Genomic DNA, 14,502 nt, shown 5'->3' on the forward strand with positions numbered 1-14,502 from the left:
TTCTTTCAAACAGTACAGGCCAACCGAAATCCTGTTTGTGAGACCAATTCAGTTCAATTTATACAAAGACAGTTAAAGAACAATTGCTGCTTCAGCCGACTAGATACAGTATTTACGTCATGTTGCAACCAGTCACTTTCTCATAAACCAAAAGTCCCACAAATAGAATTGTATTTGAGAAGATTTATAAAGTAATCAACATCTAAATGATTTCTAGAGATAAAAGCAAATAAATAACATATCTTACTTCCGTGAGCCTAGCTGGCTGGCTGCAGCAGTAATGATTTTTGGGGGGTTTCGGTAATCTTAAAGCAGCTTAATCCTCTCCCTGCAAGCTACAGACCTCTGACAGATCTCTGCCCTCCACTGCCGTGTTTGTTCAAAGAGAAGGGGAAGCAGCTGATGAAAAGAGGCCACGGAGGTCACCAGGGACACATCTCTGCACGGCTGACATCGGCCCCTAGAACATCAGTGCTGCCCGGTCTCGCTGCTCTCAGGACACCAGGCACTGTACAGCCCCTCCCAAGAATCTGCTGTGTCTCTACTCATGTGTGGGCCTGTTTATCCATCCTAACACACACACACACAAGGCTTCTTCTTGGTTTTATCTGTTGTCTGCAAGCCTGTCGGTCTGTGTCACAGCCTGCTCTGTCTTATCTAGATGCTACCTGTCTACCTGCCTCTCTAACTATCTGTCTACCCATTTGTCTGACAGCTGGCTCCGCCTGTTTCTTTGTCTGTCTGTCTTTCTGTTTGCCAAAGGAGTTTAATAGACCGGCCATCTTTGCAGTGACCCACACACATAACTCATCTTCACTGCAATTGTGCCAAGGCATTCTCTGTGCATCCAGATGGTTTATGATATCACCTTACATGCATATCTTCTTGCAATATAAGCTCTGATTGGGGCTCTTCTGGTTTATGTTCTGATTGATTTTTCAACCTACTGGACATGCAAACTGATACACCTTACATACTCCTAGACTTTGAAGGATCTATCGTACTGACATGAAATTCTCTGGAAATGTGGAATGGATATGGCAATGCTTGTTAGGATGTGCTGCACATATGTCAGACATAAATTAATTACCGTCACCCAAACAGGCTGGGCGTGAGCTTTTTAATTTATTATTTCCTGCTCGTTATGGATGATTAAAATGCTGGGGATCTCGGCCTGGACCTTGGTTCAGTCTCTGGTGGCTGCCAGAGGTGTGTGTTAATAATAGATGTGTTTCTGGGGAGGGGGAAAACAGGGAAGAAAGAGAGAGAGAGAAACAAGGAGAAAAGAGAAGGGTGCAGAGAGGGTTTTGGAAAGATTGATGTTGTGGAAGGAAGGAGGCAGAGAGGTAGCAATGGAGTTGGAGAGGGGAGGAGGGATATGCAGAGAGTGAAAAGAGAGAGATAGAGAGAGACAGAGAGACAGAGAGAGAGAGAGAGGGACTGGTGGGAGAGAGAGAGAGAGAGAGAGAGAGAGAGAGAGAGAGAGAGAGAGAGAGAGAGAGAGAGAGAGAGAGAGAGAGGGATAGAGTGAGAGTGGGTACACAGAGAAAAGAAGACCGGTGGCAAGAGCATCCACTGAAAGGCAGCCATGCAGCCCGGGGGTGCCTCAGTATTCAGAGCAGCTCTACGGGGGAGGAGGGGGAGGCGGGGGAGGGGGCTGAGAGGACCTTGGCTGGAGGTTTTCCAGCGAACGGAGGGGAGCAGAGTGTGCCCTGCGGCCAAATCGGAAACCACCCGGTCTCCCTCGCACACTGCAGGTTCCTGCCCTCGACCCGGCTCTCTCCCTCACTTCCTCCTCCATGTTTCCTGTCTCGTCTCTAACCCCCCCCCCCCCCACGCTCTCCTCTCCCTCACGACCCCTGCTATTGTCCCGCTCCATTTTGGACTCCACACTCCAGCCATCCGCTTTCTGTACTGCCTCGTTACGCTGTATGTCTCTTAAACACTCAGGCCCTCAGACCTCGGAAGCCTTTAGCCTCGCTCCTGCTGTCACCCTGGAGTACTCACCTGCCAGTCATGAGTCAGAGGGCCAGACTAGTCTGGCAGAGCTACCATGTGATTTGTTTAATATACCTCTGAAAAGGGGGACTGAATCACTGCTAACCTGTTGTACAGAATTCCGACTTCTAGAAGCGACATTCTTTTTTAGCTATGGAAAAATCATCAGCGATGTGACGGTCGTCCTAATAGGGAGAGAATCACATTAGGGCACTGATGCACCAAATTCACGGTCAACCATCTTGTTTCGAGTAATTTGTTTTGTCTGTTCCAATAAGCTGAAGAGGCTGTTAGAATCAAAGTCAGAGAACAATGACTGAAACATTTAATTGCACAGATCAGGCATGCCTCAGTGAGTGCAACAGTTAGCACCTTTCACCCTATAAATAGTGATACTTCACTTCCTTATCTTGACAGTAAGTGCGCTAAAACAAAAGAATAGATGAGATTATAAGAAGACAGAGTTATATGTGTCTACAGTGTGATATATTCCTTGAGAGGATGCAATGTCAGTAGCCCTAGGCAAGGCAGACTGTGATGAAGCACCACATATTCCTCTCAGGGTTAGAGAAGAAGGACATGTAAAGAGAGACGAGGCAGCAGTATGAAATATGCTCAGGCAATTCCAAGGAGTATGCATTATTAAGAGGAGTAAATGGGTCCAGGATGAACGCAACTCATTAATAGTAAATGTGATTAGTGTTTCTGGGAAAACAGCAGTCTGAACAGGGAGGGATAATTGAAATGGTCAAATCAAAACTAAAGACTTCCCTGTTTACTCATTTACAACTGCTACTGTCTAGCCTGGAGCGTGTTCCTCTGGAATCCTGCTGGGACTGTTCCTATTGAACTGGATGTGATTCTGATTGCTTTTCTCATTCATTCAGAGCTCCATGCATACAAAAAGTCCTCTTGGACTTTTTGTATGCTAACATGGGGAGGAGGAAGTAAATCTTTCATTTTAGGTGAATGTTGTGTTTTAGGTGTTCGCCCAAGGAGCCACACAAGCTAAAACCGCCGCTGGGCTGACGGGTTAGGTGTGACATCATGATGGCAGATGGGAGTGAAGGTGTGGCCTTCCCCTTCTAAATCTCGTATTTTGTCAGCTTAATTTGTCTTGTCCCAAACTGACGAGATTTATCAAATGTTTTTAAATCGATATGGTCGGTCATTACTTTTGAGAAGGCAGGAATCTATGAAAACCGACCAGCTGCAGACATTTCGACCGTTTGTGAAGATGTCGGAAAAGGGTCAGTAACCAGGAGTCTTGAGAGCTTCAAGTCATTAAACACAGACTAACTGACAAACACTTTTAACACCCCATATGCCAGCAGAAAAGTGACAGGAACCCTATTCCTCTCGACCCTGGGGGGTTCCCTCACTGGGTGAACAGATGCCCTCTCTCCTCCTCTCTCTCCTCCTCCTCTCTCTCCTCCTCCTCTCTGTCTCCTCCTCACAGGCTCCTGGGTGATGGAGGACTAACAGGATCGCTGTAGTTCACACCAGACACGCCAGGCACCATTAGGAAACATTTTCCTCCCATTTGCCTGATGGCTGCTATAGCTTACGGAGGTGATTGGCTCTCAGTCCCCCTCGTCAGCCTCCACAGTGATGGATCTCTCATTGATTGCCAGAGTTGGATATCTGAATACCAGCAAACCCGCTGCCAGTCAAATCTAGCTACGATCCCCTGGCAAAGAGAGGATGGCTAAGCCTGTTTAAAAAGCCCATTCACAGTGACTTACTAAGAGTGCTTATGCTAATCTTGTTATCTCCGCAGGATTCTGGTAATGGAGGAATAGACAACACAAGTCAGGAGAGGGGAAGTGTTTTATGTATACTTTCAGAGGGGCAAAAAATCCAAAATAGGAATACCTTTGGTGGATTGATCACTAACACAAAGGGTTTTGGTATCCATGCCAGTTTTTCAGATGAGCCTGCTAGATGCTTATTCCATTGTGAATATTCAGTTCAATTAAGATCTCAAATCATGTCACATTACACTAGAATTTCACACTAATTGGGCATGTTAAACTCACACAAGGGGATTCTAATGAAATTATCTCTGCAATGGCCCTATACTTAATTTGTAATCAGTTGTCAACGTTTTTGGTCGAGAGGACATAAGCACAGCTGGAAAAAAGGAGTTTACAATGAAAATGAAAGGTAGCTTATAAACAAGGTGTTGATGATCTTTTTATCTTAACGTGACCGAGTTTGTTAGGCTGTATAACAAGCTCTGAGGTGGAAGCTATGCAGGGTGTATCCTCTTATTTGAAATGTAGATTCAATAGACCGAGTTCTTTTGAAGAGAGCGCACGTGGCACCTTTAGTGACCGGGTGGAACGAAGCGCGGGACGTGATAAGATTTATAAAATGAAGCATTAATCAAATAAAGGTCACTATGCTTGTGATGTGCATTTGAACGATATCATAACAGAAAAGGTGTTGGCCAGGGCTTTTTAGAATTTAGCTACATGTGGAACTGCAATTCCAATGTGGCACTTAAGCAAGTTAAGATAGCAATGACAACATCAGTGTCGTAACACTTAACTATTTGAAAGACGCATTGATAAAAAAAAATAGCCTGCAGTATGACTGAAACTCCTTGTTGTATGGTTAAAGCGTTGCAAGCACTGACTGCGGCAGTCATGGAATTCACAGGGTTTCAGGCGCTCCCACAGTCGCACGTCTCTGTTACCTTGGCAACATATTTCCGCATGAAAATAGCATCTGAGAGGAGCTAACAGACGCGATCTGTGCCCACCGCAAAGAAACACAACACGTTTTGTCAAGAAAACGTAAATGATTATTATTAAGACTTCTCAGCTGCATATAAAATACCAAAACTAAACAGCGCTAGCTGATGAGTTTGAAGGCGTCCTAGTGGAGTTGCCTGTTGCCCATGGGAATATGGATTTACACTATTAGGCACTATTAGGCATGCTCTCACAGAAAAGACTGACATGCAGGCACATTATTAATGATTGAAAATATTAATAAATGCTGTCCATGCAGGACTCTGTGTTGATCTATGAGGATTCCCGGCCTTGCCTATACACATTTACGCATGAAGGACTGGTCTACTTGCAGTTGTTTACTTTGTACTTGTGATGAAACACATTGCTTGCTCTACGCAAGCAATAAAAGGAAACAACAGAAAAAATACATCAAATTGTTCACATTTGGGTAAGAGAGAGAGAGAGTGGCCTGCAAGAACAACCGCAAGGAGTTTCCCAAAAGCTTAGAGACTTTAGTAGGAACCTTCCACTTCACATTAGCTTATAAACAACCCTAGGCTAGGGCTCTGGCTCAAGGGAAAAAGATGCCTAATGAAATAAGCATCTGAGTGAGCAGGTGTTTGAGGCTTGACAGACTTCAGCTGCATAACAAGTAGCACATTTGCTCTCCCCTGCCTTTGTCAATCAAAACAACCAATCGACTGAATAAAGGCTCCCTATAAGAAAACGTTTGGACGCCCATACGGTGTCATGCCTGTGATATTTATCACAACTCACTCTCTCACACACACACACACACACACACACACACACACACACACACACACACACACACACACACACACACACACACACACACACACACACACAGGTAGGCTATAAAGTATCAGCGATGTTTAAGTATAGGTTCTATAATGGGTGGTTTTGAACGCTCAATCAGTGTTGCTTCCCACGCTGTGTTCAAGACATATGCTCAGTGCTGGGTTTTAAATAGATGACGCCATTTAGTTCTCGATGGTATTTAAAAGCTTGATCCATCATGTATTTTTGCTGAAAAAAAATCGTCTAAGGTTCCTCTGAACTTATAAAATGTCCCCTACTCTAAATAAGCCTACTGAAGCGGAATTAGGCCCACACAATTTTGTTAGGTTAAGTAATTGCCTGTATTGTGAAAATTGTATGTAAGATATATGAAAATAATATTAAGGAAAAGTTGTTTGACTTTTGTCTAGCTATAACATATTTCCCCTTTGTAACTCTAATACTCTCTCAATGATAACAAATGTGGCCTTTGAATTTATAAAATAAGCAAGTAGGCACACCTACGCAAATACATTTGTATCTGAAAAAAACTACTTCGGTGAGATATCTTGAATTTGTGTGGGTTTAACACAACTGAGATGCACTTCAGGATAGGTTCAGCACCCTGGACAGCACTCTGCCGGAAACAGCGGAGCTCACTGGCTCAATGAAGTTAGCTCATTGTGCCCACCACAGGCCTCACGTGGAACTATCTTTTATCGCCCATTTGAACGTTGGTGATATTTGACCCAATTAAGTACGGCAAACATGTCAGTTTGTTTATCTTAAAGCACGAAGTAGGTAGGCCTACTGACGCAACCATTTCATGAGATTACCGTTGGACAATTAGCCTACGTCCGCTGTCCAATGCAACTTGTTTCTTGCTATTACGGCCTACAGAAAACCAATTTTCCGTCATTGCATCGTTGTGACTGGTGTTACAATTGCCAGTAGGTGACAGTAAAGAATGTCAATTTCAAAGTTAAAACAAGGTTACAGCTGTCTAGCTAACTTCAATTTTTAGAAGAGGGGTCATGTAGCAGAATGCTGAGGTAAGCTAAGTGATTTAGAAAGCTGAAAACTCGTAAGAAATTTTTTATAAATAATATGAATCCTACTGGAATGGATTTTCACCATGTTGATATAAAAAAATTAAAAAGGTAGCTGTAACAAGAAAGCTATTCTACCAATAAAAAAACATAAGCGGTCAGACAGACAGTATTAAAGGGAACAGGGGTGACCCTTTTTATTGTGGGTCATTGAAATACATGGTTGTAAATATCAACAAAAGAACGTTTATGACGCCTGTACATATACATTCTAACACAGAAAGTGATGGTCACGCTGTTGATTTATTAAGCGTTTTTTGAGTACTTGAAGAGACAGGATCAGAGAAAAGTAACAGTACTCATTTATCTGTATAAGACAATCTGTAAAAATATAAAGCAAACCATGACTAAAAGTTTAATTGATTAACACTTTAAATCACGCCTCTATGTCTACATAATTTCAATACAACCTTACAATACAAGTATACAAGGTTATCGAATGGTTAGAAGAATGCAAACCAAAAAATAGTGGTGGAAATGCAAACATAACTTTCTCTTACATAAGATATTTAAGGGTGTGAACAGTAACTCACTTCTCTTCTCTGAGTACCTCAAGTAGAGATCAATACTCAGAAAAAAAGTCACAAATAGTTTCTTTACATTTCAAAAAGTGTACAATATGCACACTTGGAAAATAGAAATGAAAAGCTATGCAGATTGGTGAAATAAATTTTAAGTGAAAACAGATTGCTCTCTCAGTTCTGTGGTAAAAAGAATAGTCTCTGATGCTTGTCCATAAGCTCAATCCTTCTAGGAACAACATGCCACTACAGAAAGTGGGTGGGGGCTTATTGAAGAGAGTCCTTGTGTTCTTCAGCCAATAGAACAGGAAGAAAAATGCTACTGGGAGAACTTCACAATTTTGAGACCTCATTTTCCTCCATTTCCCTTTCAATCAGTCTCAATAATTTCTTTCTTTCCTCAAAGGAGGTTTCTCTTGTGTTCAGAAGATGCTGACGTGGTTGGGGTTTGGGGTCAAAACAAGGGTTCATTGGTTGTTTTTAGCTTTGGCATGTGTGAGGATGTGAGACTTAAGGTTGGTCGACTGGGCAAACTTCTTATTGCAGCCATCAAAAGGACAGACATAAGGCCGGTCTCCAGTGTGAATCCGGACGTGTGTGCGCAGGTTGAAATCCAGTGAAAACCTTTTCCCACAGCCCTCGAAGGTACACTGAAAGGACAGATGACACTGGTGTTGGCACATAGGATCTGATTTATGCAAGTTACCAGCGAATCAGTGAATACCACTGTAGCTATGTTGAAGGGCTTGTCCCCCCCTTGTTGAAAGAATTGTGTGAAGGAAGTGTAAGTCCATACCTGAAAGGGCTTTTCCCCTGTATGAACAAGTTGGTGTCGTTTTAGTTTGGAGCTCTCTACGAAGGCCTTGCCACATTCTGCACAGACATGCACGCGAGGCCCGTGGGTGTGCAGGTGCTTTCTCATGGCAGAGTTGTCCCTGAACATTTTAGTGCATCCCTAAAAACAGGACTGAAGAGTCATCTACAAGGCATCTACTTGGTTTATTTTCAGAGTAGACATGGGGTGGGGGGGGGAGAGAACTGTTTTAGAATTCCATGGATGTTTTACATACACATTCTGGAACCTGAAAACAGTGTCTATTCCATACACACTGATTCTAAGACTAATTAAAGATTTCATAATACCAAAGGGGATGACATTCCCAGTAGGACTAGAACCACAGAGGAAGATGATCATAGATTCCACTCATGCCTCAATTATCCAAGAAAAATGCAATCCAGGGAAATTATTCAGACACAGTATTTGTACTTTGTCCATATTTATTTAATCTATTGTCTAAGGTGTTAACAAAAAGTTGCTAAATACATTTGATCAAGTTATTTCTAATTTCATGTTTAAACCCATTTTGAAATTTTAACAGTAATAACAATTTAGCAAAGTATGGAGTGAATGGAGCATTAAATGGATATGCTGGAAATAATGCTAAATGCGTGCTTTAGATAGCAAACTTGCTAATTTGTGATTAACCAACATTGCCATTTAATGCCAGTTGTTAAAATTGGCCTTGGTGAGCTTTAAGCTTTACCCAATCAACTGACTGTGGAATGACTAACATTTCAAGATGATGGTGAGACTTACTTTATGAGGGCAGGCTATTGTCCTGGGTGCATCATCTTCTTTGATTTTCCTAGGCTTCATCCTATGAGAACACATCAAAGAGAAAGTTTGTTTAATGTTATACAGCGACGTCTACAGTGGATATACGCCCTCACCAGAGTGCCCGGTTCATATACAGTTTCAATTGACCAGCACCAACGCAAGTGTTAATGAAAGACAGTAATCAGCCAGTGCTCACCATATAACCTGTGATCTGACAGTTCATATTATAAGCTTAATGCAAAACACTGCTCTTACAGAACTTACCGGACTGGATTTTGACCAAAGGCACCCTCACAGTTACTGAGGGGTCTGAGAAGACAACAGCCACATGAAACTATCAAAATCAGCTCAGATTGAGGTCTGATTGATTGTAGTCTCATATGTGAATTCCACAACTAAAGACCTGAGACATTCTAATGATTTATCATTCCGTTTGTGTTTGTGTCGTTAACGATGTGCACGTGTGTTATGGAGCGTGGGACCGTATATCACACTCACCTGGCAAACTCGGCTAGCTGCTTTGGGTCTGACAAGTCGATCCCTGGGATTCCACCAGGCGGCAGTTTTTTCCCTGTCATGTATTCAGAGTAGTCGGGAGGGGAATTATCCCCGATAATCTGTTCCTCCACCACAGATTCATGGTCGATGTCTTTTTTAGCATCTAGGAAACAATGTAGAGAGACTTAACCCATAACATGGACCTTGCACTGACTATATCAATGGGGATTAATTTTCTATGTATAAATATCTATGTGAACATTAACAACTTAACAAACGTATATGGGCAACATTTAATAGAATGCTTACATGAACACTCGACACACTCTATAAACTAAACTTAATATTATTCTTTATTGCCGTGAGCATTTCAATGGCTGAATCTGAGTTGGACCAGGATTGCCAAATCATTGCACCCTAAACATTTTTATCAGATTCTCCCCCCCCAAAAAATCTACACCAGTTCAGGTCATTCTACTAGACAGGCTGTTCCGCTGATTAGCGTTATGTGCTAGCTTTTCTCTGTATCATTTCCTATAACATAATTGGCGGCCTTCTCTCTTGAGCCAGCAGCGCGCTCGCTCTGAGCCACTTCTGGCTCGCACCCCCACAGACGCCGCCATCTTCGCCCGGCCGATCGCCATGTTTTCGGGCGGCCATACTAGTCTCGGGGAACATGGCGGCGCCCAGCAACACCTAAAAACATGGCCTCCTTTCAAAACAAAAACATTTCAATCCGATATCGTGCAATTTTGCACCGAAAACTTTCAAAACAGCCATCGGTAACGGTCGGACGAACTACCCTAGGAAATGAACTGGTGCAGAAGGACAACGCCCTACAACAAGGCCCCTTGCACAAGCTTCGACCAAGCACGAACAATGCGGGAGACTGTAAATGACAGATAGAACCATACTTACCCGACGCCCACATTGTGACAGAGAATTCCCCCTCCAGTGTCTTTATTTGCACTTGCTTCTGTTCCCATTTTCTACTGCTGGCTTCTGAACCGCTTAAATAGCTCTTTTTGCCTGTTTTCTTTCCACTGCCACCTCCTCTCTTCATCCGACCAACAGAGCTTTTCCCAGCCACAGTGACTAAAGTCTGTTCAATGTACTCGTCCTCCACACCAGGTGCTGGGACAGGAATGAGGATCTGATCGTCATAACCTCCGTCTGCATGTAGGTCCGAATCATCTCCGCCCACCACCTCCTCTCTAGTTTGCACTAATATTACTTCTTGGTGGTGGTGGATTGAATTGGGGTCGTCTAACGGCTGAAGTGCTATCATGGGTTGCTCGTCGTCGTCGTCGTCGTCGTCTCCACCGACCACCGTAGTCTCAATAGTTTCCACCGGTATCGTTTCCACCTCTATCTCGTGCAGTTCCACAATTTCAGCCGGCATCTCCGAGCCGTCTGTCTCAATATATAGTGTATCCCCGGATGCCATATTGAAGTCCGCCAGCTTGCTGATCATGCACACCGTGCAACGTTCGTTTACCCAAACACACCCCCCTGTTCCTGCACCCGTTCTCCCTCTTCGAACACAAATAACTCTCCACTCCGTCCCACACCAAATCTCGCCACCACTATGCTCTCACTCTGAAATATCGCGAGACCGTTCGAACAGGGCAGACAGACCGTTTTTTTCCTTTAACATTACGTTGTACTATCATTTTTGGGGAGTATGCATTATGTGTGACAGTGTTTTATGTTGGTCTAAAATGCACTGGAAGCTGCACCTGGGACCTCTCTACAGTCCAGAATCTTGCATAACACAAAATGTTTGATTGCTGGCAAATCCAGCTGTGGTTCATGTATTCCTTGAATAAAGGTATAAGTAAGTTTGTTAATATCTATGGACGTTTCATTCACAATGTGAAAGCTAGAATTAACATCAATGTTGCTTCCTTAACTAAAAGTCTAGTTCCGTTTATGCCTTTTCCAAACTGCCCGCCAGATGACGCCATGGGGCTCAACAAGAGATTATCAGCAGACAAATAAAAATCACATACATTTACTAACGACATGCTCAATCAAAGAAACCGCTTCATTTATCCAAGACATTGTTCACAGTTTTATTTAAATTCATTTTTAACTTTCCTGTGTAACTTTTTTTTTCCAAACCAGGAAGCACTTGGTCGTAAAAGGAAATAATAAAACGAACAATACTTCACCATATCCTTGCAGCCAATAAACATTTTTATTAACAACATCACAAATACTCTGGTGTATTAATGTTTTTGTTCATAAGATTGCAATATCCAAAGAGCAATAATTTTTCACCCTCAGGAAAAGGCCTGTCTTTAAAAATCTTTGTCAGTGATTACACAAACTACTGTGTTGGCGAAAAGGATACAAAACTCTTTAAAAAATTTTGAGGTCAGATAATGAGAAATAAATGCATGAGCTTAAAATGGTATCTTAAACAAAGAAACAAACAAAAAATTAAATAATAATTCCAATATAAAATACAAAAGGCTGACATAAAGTGATGTGCAATGATTATTATTATCATTATCATTAATATCATCATTATTATTTCATTATCATTACTATTGTCATCACTAAAACTACTACTACTTATATTCACACTTCAACATCTACAATAATAAAAATGATAGCAATAATAATGACAATAATTTATAACACAGACCAAAGTGGAAAAACCAAATCAAACTTGAAAAAAAGCGATATTATTTGAATTTCTTCCATTTTCTTCAAGATTGAAAAACTGGGCAAACAATGGACAGAGATAAAGAGAGAGAAAGAACGACAACAGAGAAATCAGTGCGAAAGTGTCCTCCGTCCAACTCTTCCTCTAAGAGGAGGTTTAAGAGACGCCTCTGTCGTATCACAGCAACGTTACCATGTTGCTTCAGTATCACAGCAAAGTAGAATAAATAGATGTTTATAGTTTGGGCCTTGTCTTCCTCTTCTGAACCACAGCGGTTGCTATGGAGACCATGGTTCCGACAGTTGGGTCACACAAGGGGTCAGAAAGACTATGTAGTGCTGATTCTACTGAGTTCATGTCTAATGGCTGAAAGAGAACAGACATGGCATTGAAGTGTTACTGGTCAGGGCATAAACCATAACTTTAATTCAACATGCTATTACTTGCTAGTTGCTATTATTTTAATATATAATCAACAATATTCAACTTTTTATACAATGGCTTGGAGATGAAAGTTTAAGTAAAGTATCTACCCTCAGTCATATATAAACTTTAAACCAACATTTTTTCCAGGGTTCCCTTTCTCTGTATTTCAACGGTTAGTGCCACCTAGCGGAAAACAGATGTAAAATTTCGGCTATCTTACCAGCATTACCAGCCATACTCTAACACCATGCTAAAGGTCACTAGACGGAACTGTGAATGTTACACAGAAATAAATAACATTCTTAGACGTTTGTGGGACATACCATCAATGATCTCATCCTTCACCTTGTGCAATTCGCGTACAACTTCTTCCAAGATTTCCTGAGACGAGAGCACCGTTATAATCACAACTGTGCTTGGTTGTTATCAGCCGTAGTAAACAGTTACTGTAGTACACAGTTACTGTAGTACACAGATACTGTAGTACACAGATACTGTAGTACACAGTTACTGTAGTACACAGATTCTGTAGTACACAGTTACTGTAGTACACAGATACTGTAGTACACAGATACTGTAGTACACAGTTACAGTAGTACACAGTTACTGTAGTACACAGATACTGTAGTACACAGTGGGCGTGAGCCTTACCTGTTTCATTCTGTCGAAGTCTAAGGCGTCTGTGTCACTGTTGCTTCCCACTGGCCGTACCCTGCAAAGACAGGATCGTTAAACACAAGCTTTTACCCTGTTCGCTTTGCTCATTTGCTTTCAGTTTCCATCATGTGCAGCGACAGGGTCTTGAGCGCTGGGGTTCTGACTGATTGTGTGATGCTGGGTCAGATGGCTGAGCGGTTAGGGAATCGGGCTACCAATCAGAAGTTAGCCGGTTCGATTCCCAGCCGTGCCAAATGACGTTGTGTCCCTGGGTAAGGCACTTCACCCTACTTGCCTCGGGGGGAATGTCCCCGTACTTACTGTAAGTCGCGCTGGATTTAGCGTCTGCTAAATGACTAAATGTAAATGTGCTACTGGCTGCTCTGTCAGGTTGTCACCTTGATACCAGCGATGATCTCTCCGCAGAGTTGGCCCGGTCCCATGGCTTCTTCACTCCATCTACGTGGGGCGAGGCGGGGAAGGGAATACGACAGCCATTGGTCAGTTTCCCCTCTACTGCAGTGTCACCTGATACACTGCTACATCTCGTACTGAACTAGGTTGTTTCTGAATGGACGGATTGTTTACCTGTGGCGTTCTGTCCACCCCTGGTAATGGGTGAAGGGGAGTTGGGGTCATCCTGTGTATGGTAAACGGGAAACAAAACATCATCAGCACAATCATCATCATCTTCATCAGCATCCAAATGAATAAATGAATGCCTTTTATTGTCAATCCACCAATCCAACGAAATTCAATTGCACTCTTCCTGGTGGTGACACATAGTATGACAGGACAATATAGTAAAACATGAATTAAGACATAAAAAAGAGACCTAAGCAATTTGAACACAGTAAATGATTCCAATCATCATAATATGACTACTCGCAATGTTTTTGGGGCTATCTTGTTGTTATTATCAGTGACCTATGCACTTTGTAAAGCTCTCTCTTGGAAGTCGCTTTGGATAAAAGCGTCTGCTAAATGAATAAATGTAAATGTAATGTAAAAAATATGTAAGTGTAGCTCTTAACATCTTATCATTCAACTGTCTACATTCCATCCAGCTACAGTGACTGTCAGCTATGTGCACTCTTACATTTAGGCTGTCCTCGGGCTTTTCTGAGGCTGCTTTCCTTCTGGGGGCAAGAAGAAGCCTCAAGTCAACAACAACAACAACAACAACAACCCATCATGTTGACCGTCCATCCTGGATTCTATACACTGCTTTCCCCAGAATGCTCTTGTCTGTTGTGGTCATTCTAACTCTATGCTCTGACCTTCGTGCCAGCAGGGCGTTCATCTCCTCCATCAGCCCTCCACTCCCTCCACTTGTTCGGTTGGCATCATTTTTGGCGCCTGACCCTGATGAGTTGTCTTCAGACTGTCGGGGAAGAGGAGATGGGATATGGGAGAAGGACATAACATGTTGTGGTGAACCAGGTTGTGACAGATGTAG

The 14,502-nt window shown here is 42.5% G+C and overlaps 2 protein-coding genes across 7 annotated transcripts in view; both read right to left on the minus strand.

The window, feature by feature from the left end:
• Nucleotides 1-6,754: 6,754 nt before the first annotated feature.
• On the minus strand, nucleotides 6,755-10,824 carry yy1b (YY1 transcription factor b). Of its 4 annotated transcripts, none has more exons than XM_084700250.1 (6): nucleotides 10,205-10,824; nucleotides 9,287-9,437; nucleotides 9,053-9,097; nucleotides 8,768-8,828; nucleotides 7,967-8,125; nucleotides 6,755-7,820 (listed from the first exon to the last, which is right to left on the minus strand). In XM_084700250.1, the coding sequence occupies exons 1-6, from the start codon at nucleotides 10,758-10,760 to the stop codon at nucleotides 7,638-7,640; spliced, it is 1,155 nt and encodes a 384-aa protein (XP_084556376.1). In that variant the 5' UTR covers nucleotides 10,761-10,824; the 3' UTR covers nucleotides 6,755-7,637. The 4 variants fall into 4 exon arrangements, with proteins under 4 accessions (XP_084556376.1, XP_084556375.1, XP_084556378.1 ...); XM_084700249.1 differs by having other exon boundaries at nucleotides 9,287-9,449; XM_084700252.1 differs by lacking the exon at nucleotides 9,053-9,097.
• A 529-nt stretch (nucleotides 10,825-11,353) lies between these two features.
• The window catches only part of evlb (Enah/Vasp-like b), a 33,948-nt gene continuing 30,799 nt past the window's right edge, over nucleotides 11,354-14,502 (minus strand). For 2 of the 3 annotated variants that reach the window (XM_084700255.1, XM_084700253.1), the window contains exons 7-13: nucleotides 14,324-14,427; nucleotides 14,143-14,182; nucleotides 13,632-13,683; nucleotides 13,442-13,502; nucleotides 13,038-13,098; nucleotides 12,710-12,767; nucleotides 11,354-12,326 (exon numbers count right to left, since the gene is read on the minus strand). In XM_084700255.1, the coding sequence (XP_084556381.1) occupies nucleotides 12,289-12,326; nucleotides 12,710-12,767; nucleotides 13,038-13,098; nucleotides 13,442-13,502; nucleotides 13,632-13,683; nucleotides 14,143-14,182; nucleotides 14,324-14,427 (414 nt within the window). In that variant the 3' untranslated portion in view covers nucleotides 11,354-12,288. The remainder of the gene's footprint in view (nucleotides 12,327-12,709; nucleotides 12,768-13,037; nucleotides 13,099-13,441; nucleotides 13,503-13,631; nucleotides 13,684-14,142; nucleotides 14,183-14,323; nucleotides 14,428-14,502) is intronic. The other variant, XM_084700254.1, reaches the window with a different exon arrangement.

The sequence above is a fragment of the Hypomesus nipponensis genome, chromosome 6 (genome assembly GCF_054491055.1).
Source record: "Hypomesus nipponensis isolate SF chromosome 6, ASM5449105v1, whole genome shotgun sequence".
Classification (NCBI taxonomy): domain Eukaryota; kingdom Metazoa; phylum Chordata; class Actinopteri; order Osmeriformes; family Osmeridae; genus Hypomesus; species Hypomesus nipponensis.

What these genes read in the sequence shown, in the direction of transcription:
- yy1b (XM_084700249.1), bottom strand. Translation starts at nt 10,760, where the DNA reads ATGATCAGCAAGCTGGCGGACTTCAATATGGCATCCGGGGATACACTA. An exon ending in CAGCTAGCCGAGTTTGCCAG is followed by an intron (nt 9,098 to 9,286) that starts GTGAGTGTGATA and finishes TTGTCTTCTCAG; the next exon opens with ACCCCTCAGTAACTGTGAGG. An exon ending in TTTGGTCAAAATCCAGTCCG is followed by an intron (nt 8,829 to 9,052) that starts GTAAGTTCTGTA and finishes GTGTTCTCATAG; the next exon opens with GATGAAGCCTAGGAAAATCA.